This window comes from Penaeus chinensis, chromosome 30, assembly GCF_019202785.1.
Source record: "Penaeus chinensis breed Huanghai No. 1 chromosome 30, ASM1920278v2, whole genome shotgun sequence".
In the NCBI taxonomy this organism is placed as follows: domain Eukaryota; kingdom Metazoa; phylum Arthropoda; class Malacostraca; order Decapoda; family Penaeidae; genus Penaeus; species Penaeus chinensis.
In genome coordinates, this window is record NC_061848.1 from 9,238,958 (window position 1) to 9,251,457 (window position 12,500).

The window sequence follows — 12,500 nt, forward strand, 5'->3', positions numbered from 1 at the left end:
CCAGGCAAGGAAGGCGCTCTCAAAAATAGCAATGTGTGGGACCAGATTCAGGTAAGGCCGGCCGAATGACCCAAGGAATGTCTTAGCTATCTTTTGCACTCTTCTCTTGTCCTCAACGAGAATGCTCCTTTTGTTTTTCAAGTCTGATTTGATACTTTTTGTTTCTGATTTTCACATTAGGTAATTAATTGTACTTTTCACACGGGAATGTTTGAATGTGGGCAACCCTCGATTCCGGATGATGATTCCAAATCACCTGTCTATTCGGAAATTTCGTTATTACTCACAGCTACTTAGGGAAAATTATCAAGATTTATGTACTAGCGAGTAAAAGAACAGTACTTACCGTACGGAGGAACGAAACATCATCTTGTTCGGAAGACCCTTCACTGTCTGCCATTATGTCGCTTTATTCACAGTGACAAAAAAACTATAACAAAAATACACTTTTACACTGGTATAGTTCATAGCACGACGTAGGGGGTAGGATGATCCTGCAGCCTTATTCCATGGCTGCAATTGGTTAGTTGGTAACTGATTTATTCACGAGGCACAACTTTTGCTGCAGCGGTCGCCAGTCCCCCACCAACTTGCGGGCTGCAGTGACCCGGCCGGCGCTCGCCACCCCAGAACCTCGCCACGCGCGTCCCGAACTAAACTTAGCCTGCGCGATGCCACATGGCACCAGCGCTCGCGCCCCTGCTCCTTACACAGCCCGCCGCCCATCCGGAGGGGAAGGGCTTACGTATGTTCGAGAAGGATCCCTATATGCCTTGAATCTACTTATGGAAAGGTCATTGGGCAGAGATTTGCCTGCTACTGAATTAAAGGCACTGAATCCGAGAGGTGAAAGAGGGTATAACCTTTGCAACATTATATATACTTAGTTACTTGTTCTTCACTGTCAGTAACCAAATTGTTTTTCCTCCTTTTTCTTACGTATTGCGCAAGGGCAGGTTTCGTCACGTGATTGGAATGGGTGTTACAAAATGACTATTCTAAGGAATTTCATAGAATGAAATGCTATTTAAAGGGAGGCGAATAGAACAGCCCCTACTGCTTTGTTTACATGTATAGACGCAAAAATCATGGCGAGAAATAAAACAAATTACGATCGCCAGAGACGTATAAGGGTATCAAAGCTTATGAAATCACATTCAACTCGCTTTACGTAGCATCTGCGAAGTTCCTTTTCACACTCTATTCATGGTGACCATCAACAATTGACAAGTCCGTCGCCTCAAAGTGCCAAAATGCTGAAGGCTTTCTCAATATCCAACAAGCGAGGAGAAATTCTCTTTATCTCAACTTGTATCCTTTTACGAAGTTAATGGATTGTCGGCTTACAGGATAGATAAACTGTGCTGTGGATGTTGTTGAATAATACGCAAGTTGCACTCTGTATCAGTATATTTCCTTACAGGCTAAAGACCGAGATAAGGTAATTTGTAAGATTAATTGTAGGTAACTGATTAGTTCTGTGACCGGACTTGCATTAATTATACATATTAATGTTGTTTGATATGCGTTAGCTCTTATTTTGTATCATTTCGATTAATTCATGTGACCTATTGTTTTACATTTCCTTTATAATGGTTGCTCATCACCCAAACAAACGGATTTGGTTTTAGTGTATAGTGGAGTGGGTTAATCTTTATGGGGTACAGTTTTAGTTTCCCACAGCCATGCAGTACATGGTAAAATTTACCTTTAACGGACAGTATGGCTGAAAACCAGACACTTTTCATCTATGGTATTACCCTAGCAAGTTGATATTAAAAAAGGGTGAATGTTTATAAAAGGACTGCACCCGTCAGAGACACTCTTGAACTCCAGCCAACAATCCAAGCCAAGAATCGTAATTTAAATGATAAAGAAAGTAGAAAAATGAAAAACCCAAGCCAAGAATCATAATTTAAATGATAAAGAAAGTAGAAAGATGAAAAACCCGAGCCAAGAATCATAATTTAAATGATAGAGAAAGCAGTAGATTCGAATCGGGGTTACGGGCAACGAACAAACAAGCATATTCTAAACACACGATTTACAAGACCGCCGAAGTTTCAAGTTTGTGAAGTGGAGTTAGGGACTCTACTGTAAAGATTTACCATGGATTGCATTAAATGTGTATTGCTCGTGTATGGTAGCTTTAGTTTCCAGAACCCATCTTCAGTGACAATATTGGCAATTATTAGAGATAAACAAATATTAACAGATATGAATTTGGCTAATATTATGTAAGTAGGCCAGCAATTAGAGGTACAAGATGTTATGTAATGGTGGAGCCTATATGCCTCTCAGTGCTTTAGCAAAGATCAATAAACCTGCATGTTTTTTTTGGGAAGGTAGAGTTTGTTCTTGTTTCTTATATGACAGTAAGTTACTAAACAGGTCTACAAGAACTGACTTACTAAAATATTGATGATGTATGTTTGTTGGCCTTTACCATAGTGATTGGTTGCCACTGTGGAATGCTGATTACCACTAATGTTAGTGTAGTTAATGGTTCCCGTACTAAAACTGTTACATGGGAGTAGACATCGTATTTTGTCTATTGGTAATAGAGTTGTTAGTCACTCGGCTTTTCTGAATAATTACCTAAATTCTTGTGTGTAAAATTTCAATGAGTAATGCCCTTTTCCAGCATAAACTTTGAAAAGTAGGTGGCCTAAAAGAAAGTTTTTATTCACAGTCTTCTCAATCTCTCTTGCATAGAATTTATTAAGTTAAAAGTAGAGTAACAATACAAATACTACTATTTAATGCATCAGAAGTAATTAAAGATCAGATATAGCTAAAAGTTACATAGTATTGTGTTGAATCAAGTAATTAGCCACAGTAAAATGTTAATAAAGAGATAACTCAATCCTTTGAATCCAAGTGCTTGACTGCACAGATGTGCATACTTAGGCTTTATTGAGTGGCCACTTTCCGGTGTGAGTCTCATAGGCTGGCCACACACAAACACTCATGTGCAGTGTCAAGACTCCTTGCTTCTCCTTTACAATGTTTTATTTCTTTCCCTGTGTAACCATGTTTTGCTTTTTTGTTTTTTTCCAATGTCTACATTTGTCATTTGGTATGTTGCATCCATGTGGTAATAGACTGTTTTTCTTGAACAGACTCCAGTGCAATTATAATAACCATAAGTAACAATTGGTTATTTGTATGTTTTTTTCTTTTTCTTTTCTTTCCTTTTCTTTTTTTTTTTTTTTTTTTTGTAATATTCAGTTTTCTGTAATACAACCTGTGCCACCATTCACAGTATTCAGGAATAGGATCCTGAGTATGAGAATAGTCTTCTCCCTGGAACCAGCACTCTTCCATTTGTGGATGGTACATTCCACATTCGCTTACCAAGAATAATAATGCAAAAGTCCATTCCTAAATGCCCACTGAGTCTAATTATAATCCAAGAGCTTTGTGCACTCTTGGTGAGTCATTGCTACCACCCCAGCCTTCAGCTGAAATTCTCATAATGGCATATTCAGATCACCCCTTCCCTTTGCCAAAATTTTCCATGATGGCATGTTTATATAACTAGCCTCAAACCAATTTTGTTTTTATGACATGATGGCCACATCACCTAGATCATAGGGATTAATTAATAATGAAAATATAGGTTCTGATGAATTATCAGTTTCACAAAGATCCAAAGTCACAAAGTAATGAATGATATTACTAGATACTGTCTGTGATAATTAGTAATTAGTAAGAACAGGACATTAATGTGGTGTAAATTGGTCATTTGTTGTGAATAATGAAAATATATGCTTCCTATGAAGCTCTGATAGTTATTTATATTTTCATATCAAGGGCTTTCATCTTGCAAAGTTTTCCTTAATTGGTATTAATCAGTTGAGCCCAGTGTGACCAAAGATGCCTTCTACCCATTCCTGTCAGAAATCTCATCATCTCCACATGGAGATCCCCCTCCTGCCTTTGTAAGTAAGTGTTTTTAATTAAGTTATGCAGTTTTTTGGTATTGCTGTTTGCTCATTTTGTAGTTAAAGATATGGTGAGGATGAATATTTTAGGATTTTTGTGGAGAGAGAAAAAGTTGGATTTTTCTTTGATTTTTCAGAGTAAAGATGAACACAACTATGTGTATATTTTCCGGGATGACCTCTACTGGGCTTGCATCATGGGCAGTGGGAGACTGACCAAGCAGTGTGGACATATGCTCATAACTGACAGTTTGTGCCAACTTCATCGAGTATGTTCTACCCTGTGTGGGACAATAACACAGCACAGCATCACATCTAATTTAACACTCATTGCTGAAGTAGTACAGGAAACCATGGTAAGGTTTATGTGTAAGCCTTATGTATCACTCATTAATGGGTCTTACTCTTTTCAGTGTATGCATTATTTGTGACTGAATTTCCTTGCAAACCATTCATTCATTGGTTGGTTTTATCTTGCTCAATCCTGTGCTAGTAGTTTATGTTTGGAAAGTGATCCTTGTTTGTAATGCTAGGGATGAAGGGATGAACTTTTGTGTGCCTGCTACCACAGCCAAACAGAAAAAAAGGTAATACTTGCTGTAGAAATATTTCAGAGGACAAATCCTTTAGTAAATTGCACACAGACAATCCAACTGTATAGTTAACCCAATGCCTACGGGCATGACGTGTATGGACGTGCTATGCCCACTGTGACTACACTTGTACTAAGTCACCAATGAGCCAGTTATGAGTACTGCCTGTCTCGCTTGTTTACCCTTTTCTTTGATTTACGAAATATTTATTTTGCTGTTACTAACGTTAAAAAACATTATAATAATTATAATGTTTATAATAAGAATAACATCATCAATATTCATAGCAGTAGTAAAAAATCCTTTTTTCCCGCCATTTCAAATCACGTAAGGTCACAAGGTCAACTAATTGACTCCTTTGTGGCTAAGCACAAGCAGAGCCATCTATGAGCAGACATTTCACTAAAAATATAGAAAATAGGCACAGCATTTTCTCCATTTTTTGTTCATTATCCCGGCGGCATTGGGTTAAAATGATTTGACATTCTGCCATCCTTCTACAAGAATTATGAATTTCATTATTTTATTAATTTCATTAATATCATTACCCAAGCCTGAGATAATCTAATATGCACTTGTAGGATGATTTTATCTGTGTTAATTTGGGTGATTCATATATTACCAATACTTGTTATATTAATTGATATACAATTTATGTCTACAGAATGGAGGGTTTTTACAAATGCAGGCAGCAGATAAACTACAGTCACACATTTACAGTAGTGTTGTGACTGCCAAGGAGAGTTCTGTCATGACAGCAGCACCTGGACTGGTATAAGAGTTACTTTTAAGGTTTCATGTCTTTATCTTCTTTCCATTATCATCTTGATCTTAATTTCTGTATCAAAGTATAATTTTGACCAAGAGACTTCAAGTGTATTTGAGTTCTCTCACACAGTAACCCTCCAAGAAATACAGTAAAAACTCATCATTTTTAATATATGATTCAATAAAAAAACTAGTAGTTTATGTTTACATATACTTAAGAAAAAAATTTATTCTATGTATTTTCCTTTATAATTTTTTGTGATTACTACTTTTAACAGAATTGCACTCTTACAGTTTGGCATTGAGAAGTCTGCTCCTTGTACTGCTGCACAACAGTCAGCTTTGGCAGTAGATAATAGTAAAAGAGAGGTAAGTTGATGTGAAATTTAAATCAAATGTATTGATAAATTTGACTTTATTTTGTAACCTAAAATGGGAAATAAATGTATGTTGATAGTTTCTTATGATGGTCAGTTAATCACAAATTAATAAGAGGTTAACCAGTATTCTTTCTTTGTGATATTCTCTACAGCTTTATGTGGATGTTGTCGAAAAGGTTTGGGCTTCCGTAGCATCAAATGGGACAGTGATTCGTGCAGAAGTAACAGGATCTATAATAGCCCGCTGCTTCCTTGCAGGAAACCCTTTGCTTACCATCACCCTAAACTCTCCTCTTTGTTCAACACCATTAGAAGGTAAAGTATTCTTGTACACTTTTTGCCTCCAAGCAAGTCTTTTTCTTTATTTTTAACTGACAAGTAAGTGCCTATCTCAGGATCTTGACTCTCTGTTCATCAGGATTCAGCACTGGAGCTAGGATGTCAGAGGTAGAGTTTGGCACTGGAGTAGAGGTAGCTGGTGGAGAAACAGGTCGTCAGCTGAGTGTGATAACATCCCCAGGACACGAAGTGACTATAGCTCGCTACACCGTGTCTCCAGACCACCCGCACCTCCTGCCCTTCAATCTTGCTGCTTCATTTCATAGCCTAACTGCAAGGTATACAAGGGACAGGATCATTTTACTTTGTTTCATAGATACACTGAGAATTGTGTATGAACTTCCTGATCATTTTATGAACTTCTTCTTGATAAAGATTATAGAATAAATTATCCCTTTTACTAACTTTCAGTGACTGTGAGCTCAGATTAAAGTTAACAAGCAATACGGGAATGGGTACTCTTGCACCCCAAGTGACTTTCCGGGCAGCTGCACCCCCAACCACTGCAGCAATCATGTCCAGGACTTCAGGCCCAAAAGACCAAAATATCAAGTTCTCCCCAGAAGATAAGACTATTACTTGGACAATATCACAGTTCCCAGGTGGCAGCTATGCACAAGCTTTCATAAGGGTAAACATTTATTTTGTTAATACATTAATCTATTTCATAATCCTTTCAATTTCAGCTATTAGAAGTTAGTTTTTTTAAATCATATTTTCCAATTTATAGGGGTTTTAACCCAGTCATTGATTTCTTTTTCCCAGATGGTGGATGCAGGTGGTAATGCTACCATAGATTCAGGGGAACTGGACTTCGAGGTATCCCGTTGGGTGTGCTCAGGAATCAGAGTAGAAAGAGTGAAGTTGAATCCAGCCTTAAACACTGTCAGTAAATGGGTACGATATCTCACTACCTCAGACAGTGTTAGTATCCGCCTAAGTTAGTTTTCAAATCTGTGCATTGACTGTCATATTTTAAGCTCTTCATTTTGTATGTAATGTTGACAGTATTTGATGGTTGTTTTTCAATGGCTGGAGATTTTAGGATCATAAGAGTGTGTAATTATTGTGTAAATGTGTATTGTAAATGAAATTTGAAGATAAAAGTGTGCTCTATATCAAGAACTTTTTATTGCATATGTGAAAAATTATTCTAACAAGGAATTATAACCATAAGAGATCAAACATTTTTATAACAAATTTTGCATTTATAGAATTTTTCAGAGTAATTTTGCTAAATGAAACAAGTTAACTCAAATGGAATACATTATTCTTCATTAATTACGCTGTGAATTGTCTGGTAATGCTCACCTAACTTCCTAAATTACATTTTTCTTTTTCTACTTAAATGCCAAAGAAAATTAACAAAAAAAAAGACACTAGCAAAAAATGCTTTCAGTTTTTCACCTTTCATATAACTTCTACACCAGAATATTTACAAGCATTATATAACTTTTATCTCTGCTAACAATATCCATTGCTTAGAATTAGAAAAACAAAGAAAACATCCTAACATTGAGACATACATGGTAACAGAAAACCCAGATGTATCCCAAACACACCATAACACATGTGCAATTATACAATATACAAGGGAAACAATTTTTTTGAGGACTTGTATTTTATATTATAAAATCCCTTTTTGTTGCATCATCATAATACACATAATATAATGAATGCATCAATGTTTAACATAAGCTAATATATTTTTTGTCTGTCACAACTGGGTACTGTATTACATATTTAGAACACTGGCTTCTCAAATTATATACTATTGAAAATCTTAAAAAAACTACACATGTCTTGAACATGAATAGTTACATATGACATGCCTGAACATTGTGCTGTGCAAAACATTTCACATAATATAGTATCTGCAAGTAGCTGCATAAGGATATCAGTTATATTTCATTCACACAGTCATTCCTTTGATTTTAAATGCATATGGAAGTATGAATATTGTTAATACTTGGTGCAGTAGGGTCAAACATGATAATCAAATTGAGTATTCATATATATATATTGATCTGACTTTATGCTGTTTTAAAGTTCCACAACTTTAGACGTTTCCTATACTCATTTATGTATTTCTACCTTTGTTTAAATTTGCATTCTATTATTTATACAAACATAACAAGGCTTTTGTATTATAGACAAGTCTGCACTTTTAAATAAATACACAGTCACTGAAATTAATTTACAAAATACTTTTGTGCAATAACATAAAAGAACACAAGTATATTGGTACTTTTTCTGCTTACACGATATCAAGAATATTAATTTTCTCAACAGTATAAAGATTAAATATACAGAAATAGAGTCACAAATTTATACACGAATTGCACTCAACTTCTCATTTTGGAGATTGGAACACTTCAAGCATTACTCTCTCTGCCTTCTCCTTGTTCATGGGGAAGAGTTAAAACATGGTAATTCTCGACAGAAGCTCCTCGTTCTTTGTTTCCATGGGAGAGGTGGCTCTCAACAGGTCTTGGTGGTCCTGGTACATCATATAATAACTGTGGATGTCCAGGCCAAGAAGCTTCTTCAGGAATGGGGTGTGTAGTGCTCATATCATCCTGAAATATGAAAAATTGGACTGAAACAAGAATATAACTAGGCAGTCAGTGGCACACAAGTCAGTTTTCTTTAAAGATAATAATGATTGATGGAATTTATTTTTTTGTTAGGGGTTAATACATGCAGGTACTTGTTTTGTTTCTTTGTTTTAAGAGTACCTTGAAAAAAAAAAAGTTTATATTAGTTCAAAATGAGCAGCAAACCATAATATTCTTACCATGTGGCTGCCAAGTGCAAGTGATGCTCTGGATATGCGATTCCAGGCAGCTGTCATACTTTCTAGCAAGCTTGAATTTTCTTCATCTTCAGAATCTGCAAATTTCACTCTCCTTTCTGCTATATCGTCATTAAACTCAAGCTCATCTACATAATTAAAAACATCATCCATCTCACTTTTCTGTCTCTCCGTCCTCCTCCTGAGGCTGTCCAATTTTTCGTGTGGAGCTGGTGCTTGTTCTTGCACAGGGTCCTGGTAGTGGCTTTCATCATCCTGTTCAGTATCTTCACTTTTCTGCAAATCTCCACTATAAGTCTCCTGTTCAAAGTACCATAAAGATTATGGTTACAAGTATTAGCTGCTAGAAAGGAATATACACAATATAGCATATCAACAAATAAGGTATGTAATGTGTAAAACAAATCAGTAAGCTAAAATTTGTTTACCTTTATATATATATATATATATATATATATATATATATATATATATATACTTTCCTGTTACTCAACTCACCGATATTGTTGCATAGATCTCTTCTCCTCCATTGACATTACTTTGCTCTACTGATGATCGATCAGTCAGACTAATCACCTCATAAGGTTCTGCATCCTCAATGTCCCCCCTATTATTGTGCTGTAGGGTTTAATGGCAGTTTAAAGTTTTTGGTTGGCAATATATGACGTAATTTGATATCTCTTGACATTTTTAATACCATATTTTCCTTCTGGTTACTATTTAGCTATATATTTTCGCTTCAGAATTATTGATTTCCGACCTTTTATACTTCCGGATTTGTCATTACGAATGGGAATTAGTCTTAGACGAAAGGAATCTAGGTATATCTTACCTTCTTAACACTACCCTTAAAGGTGCTAAATCCACCTTTTGTTCCCTTCAAGATTTGATGCCTCACACTGTGGTTGAACATGAATCTACTTCCTTCGCCGTGTTGACTGTCCCAGGGCACCCTGTAGTCGGCACTGCATGAAATAATATTGGTTTCTATGTGAAAAATATTACACCATTAATCAGAGCGTTAGGCTGTTCTTCACTTTTAATGGACGTGTCTTTTAAGTTCGCAGCACTGTTTTATGATTACAAACAAATCCAGATGACCTGTTTGTTAAAACTGTGAGAAGCCCGATTCATATATATGGACATGCATGTACACAGAAATCTACGCATATCTGTTCATCTATCTGATGTATATGCATTTATCTATCTATATATCTAATAGATGTGCAATCTAGACTGATAAATATGCATATTTTTTCTGTGTATAAGCATGTCCATATGTATGAATATTCATTATTGAGTCGGACCTAGTGCAGTTTCAAGGAATGTAAAAAAGCTAACTAAAGTACAATTACCTATAACAAATCACTCAAACGTGTTTATAAAATGAATTGCATTTAGTGTTGTTTCTACGTTTTCTACTATACACGACGTCAAAGACATTACCTCTCTGCCGGAAAACCAGTCTCCAGGGTCGCCGGAATGGGACTCGATTCCTCATCGGAGTCCAACGGCGGCGGTTTGGGCGTCATGGCAAAGGTGGGTTGTTCGGGCACATCGATAGGGGAGGACTGACCTGGCTTGACTTCGTTGTGGTATTTGACGGTCGCTTTGAATCGGTGCCTCCGCGTGAGCTTTCTGATAAGGAGGGCGGCCTCGTCCTTTTCCAGAGTTTCCGACTCCACCGTTTCGTCTCCCTCAACGCCTTCTGCCGGAGAGGTGTGCGAGGGAAAGTTTTTTTTTTTTTTCGTGTGTGTGTGTGTGTGTGTGTGTGTGTGTGTGTGTGTGTGTGTGTGTGTGTGTGTGTGTGTGTGTGTGTGTGTGTGTGTGTGTGTGTATCTGGGTGTGCGCGGATGTGTCTGTATATGTGTATATTGCCATCTTCCTATCTTTCAACCAGTATATCTATCTACCCGCATCTACACGATACATCAGCTTCATATTCGCACATAAAACTCCATCTTATAGCAAACCAACAACCCATAACCATAAAAAAAACCCACTCATTATCCATACCTGCTTCGTTCCCCGCGTCGATGTCCGGAGGCTCTGTCAAAGGCGGCCAGCTCTTGATGTCTTTGAGTTCGGCCTCGAGCTTGGCGTGGGGAGATCGCGGTCCGCAGGTCCTCTCCAGCCAGGGCATCACGCGGTTTTGGATCACTCCGTATAACCAAAAGTGCTGAAATATTTGTTGTAGAGATATGTTGTTCATACGATTAAAAAGTTGTGGATAGGGTCATTAAGTTTTTATGCCCTCTCTCTCTCCTTCCTTTCCTCCCTTTTTCTTTTCCTCACTCCCTCTTCCCTCAACCTTTCCATTTCCCTTTTTCCCTCCAGTCTTTTCCCATCCCCTCCCCTCTCCTCCTTTTCCACTTTCTTTCCCTCTCCCTCTTCTTTGCTCTCCTTCTCTCCCTCTCCCTCCTTTTCTCTTTATCTCTCCCCTCTCCCTCCTTTTCTCTTTATCTCTCCCCTCTCTCTTTCTCTCTCTTTCCTTTCCCCCCTCTTTTACCCCTTCCTTCACCCTCTCCCTCTCCCTTTCTTTATCCCCTTCTCCCGTTTCTCTCTCTTTCGATCTACCCCCTCCCCTGTACCTCTTCCTTTTTTCCTTATTTTCCCTTTCTCTCTTTCACTCCCTCTGTCCCCTTCCCCATCTCCTCTTCTCTCATCTTCCCCGTCTCCCTCGCCCTCTCTCCGTTTCTCTCCCTTCCCCTCTCTCTCACCCTCTCCCTCGTCCTCTCCCTCTCCTTCTCTCTCTCTCCCTCCACCTCTCCCTCTCCCTCTCCCCCTTTCCCTCTCCCTTTTCCTCCTCCTCTCCTTCTCCTTCTCCCTCTACCTCTACCTCTCCTCTCCTTCTCCCTCTCCCTCTCTCCTTCCCCCTCTCCCTTTTCCTCTTCCTCTCCCTCTCCCTCTCGCTCTACCCCTCCTTCCTGAGATAATACATACACTCACCTCCCATATGAAAGTCACGGCGCCGTAGATGATGACGACGAGGAAAATCATGGCGGAGAAGCTGGCGGATGGAATGACCTTGAAATTGAGCAAAGTGATCATCCATTCTCCCTTGTAGAAGTTGATGAAGATGCACAGCACCGTCGAGGCCAGAAGGTACGCTGTCAAGATGTCTGAGGGAAGAGGGAGGGAAACCTGGAGGAGACTTTTGCGATATCTAGTGTTTATCTAAGAGAGTAAAATCACAAAAAGCATTTCCAATTCAAAGAATATTATAGTGATTCGATATACAATGCAAAATAAGAAGCAAACACGAGATTTCCATTGTCTTGATGAAAATATATAAAAGATTACAGTAATCATTGAAAATGCATATAAATGTATTTTAATTACCCAAAAGAAACAAAAGAATGCGCCATTGCAAACGACAACACAGAACCTACAGTTGGTATAGATAGGCTTCCGGTAAGGCGACCCATGCGAGAATACTAAAGCGCAGATGACGTAAGTATAGTAATTGACGATGATGAGTTCCGTGTTTTCAAAGCTGGGTTTTGGCGGAGCTTCGAACTCTATCTGCTCGGGCGGGACAAACTCGACAAACCTATAAAAATGGAGAAACAGTTTGGTAACCAACAATAAAGTCACACTATACATTGTACAGCTCCGACAACTAAAAATAGAACATAGACTATACATTTCTCCTATT

At 37.9% G+C, this 12,500-nt stretch overlaps 3 protein-coding genes across 10 annotated transcripts in view; 1 reads left to right on the top strand and 2 right to left on the bottom strand.

Moving 5' to 3' along the window:
* Positions 1 to 628, bottom strand: part of LOC125041099 (ryanodine receptor-like) — a 173,633-nt gene extending 173,005 nt beyond the window's left edge. Inside the window, 1 exon segment of the mRNA XM_047635851.1 lies at positions 347 to 628. Within this exon segment, the coding sequence (XP_047491807.1) occupies positions 347 to 400 (54 nt within the window). The 5' untranslated portion in view covers positions 401 to 628.
* Positions 629 to 1,120: 492 nt separating this feature from the next.
* Positions 1,121 to 7,145, top strand: LOC125041102 (AP-4 complex subunit mu-1-like). 2 transcript variants are annotated; one of them, XM_047635860.1, is made up of 9 exons: positions 1,121 to 1,311; positions 3,859 to 3,944; positions 4,085 to 4,303; positions 5,205 to 5,312; positions 5,603 to 5,677; positions 5,841 to 6,003; positions 6,107 to 6,305; positions 6,439 to 6,658; positions 6,793 to 7,145. In XM_047635860.1, the coding sequence occupies exons 1-9, from the start codon at positions 1,254 to 1,256 to the stop codon at positions 6,970 to 6,972; spliced, it is 1,308 nt and encodes a 435-aa protein (XP_047491816.1). In that variant the 5' UTR covers positions 1,121 to 1,253; the 3' UTR covers positions 6,973 to 7,145. The 2 variants fall into 2 exon arrangements, with proteins under 2 accessions (XP_047491816.1, XP_047491817.1); XM_047635861.1 differs by having other exon boundaries at positions 1,260 to 1,311; positions 3,859 to 3,948.
* The window catches only part of LOC125041100 (probable cation-transporting ATPase 13A4), a 28,842-nt gene continuing 23,470 nt past the window's right edge, over positions 7,129 to 12,500 (bottom strand). For 3 of the 7 annotated variants that reach the window (XM_047635854.1, XM_047635852.1, XM_047635853.1), the window contains exons 20-27: positions 12,235 to 12,395; positions 11,792 to 11,964; positions 10,859 to 11,021; positions 10,289 to 10,550; positions 9,675 to 9,807; positions 9,341 to 9,460; positions 8,825 to 9,142; positions 7,129 to 8,606 (exon numbers count right to left, since the gene is read on the bottom strand). In XM_047635854.1, the coding sequence (XP_047491810.1) occupies positions 8,403 to 8,606; positions 8,825 to 9,142; positions 9,341 to 9,460; positions 9,675 to 9,807; positions 10,289 to 10,550; positions 10,859 to 11,021; positions 11,792 to 11,964; positions 12,235 to 12,395 (1,534 nt within the window). In that variant the 3' untranslated portion in view covers positions 7,129 to 8,402. The remainder of the gene's footprint in view (positions 8,607 to 8,824; positions 9,143 to 9,340; positions 9,461 to 9,674; positions 9,808 to 10,288; positions 10,551 to 10,858; positions 11,022 to 11,791; positions 11,965 to 12,234; positions 12,396 to 12,500) is intronic. The other 4 variants (XM_047635855.1, XM_047635856.1, XM_047635858.1 and 1 more) reach the window with 4 other exon arrangements.

Coding starts and splice junctions, on each gene's coding strand:
- LOC125041102 (XM_047635860.1), top strand. CDS start 1,254: ATGCTGAAGGCTTTCTCAATATCCAACAAGCGAGGAGAAATTCTCTTT. Junction 1,312..3,858: donor AATTCTCTTTATCTCAACTT/GTATCCTTTTAC, acceptor GGTATTAATCAG/TTGAGCCCAGTGTGACCAAA. Junction 4,304..5,204: donor AAGTAGTACAGGAAACCATG/GTAAGGTTTATG, acceptor TTATGTCTACAG/AATGGAGGGTTTTTACAAAT.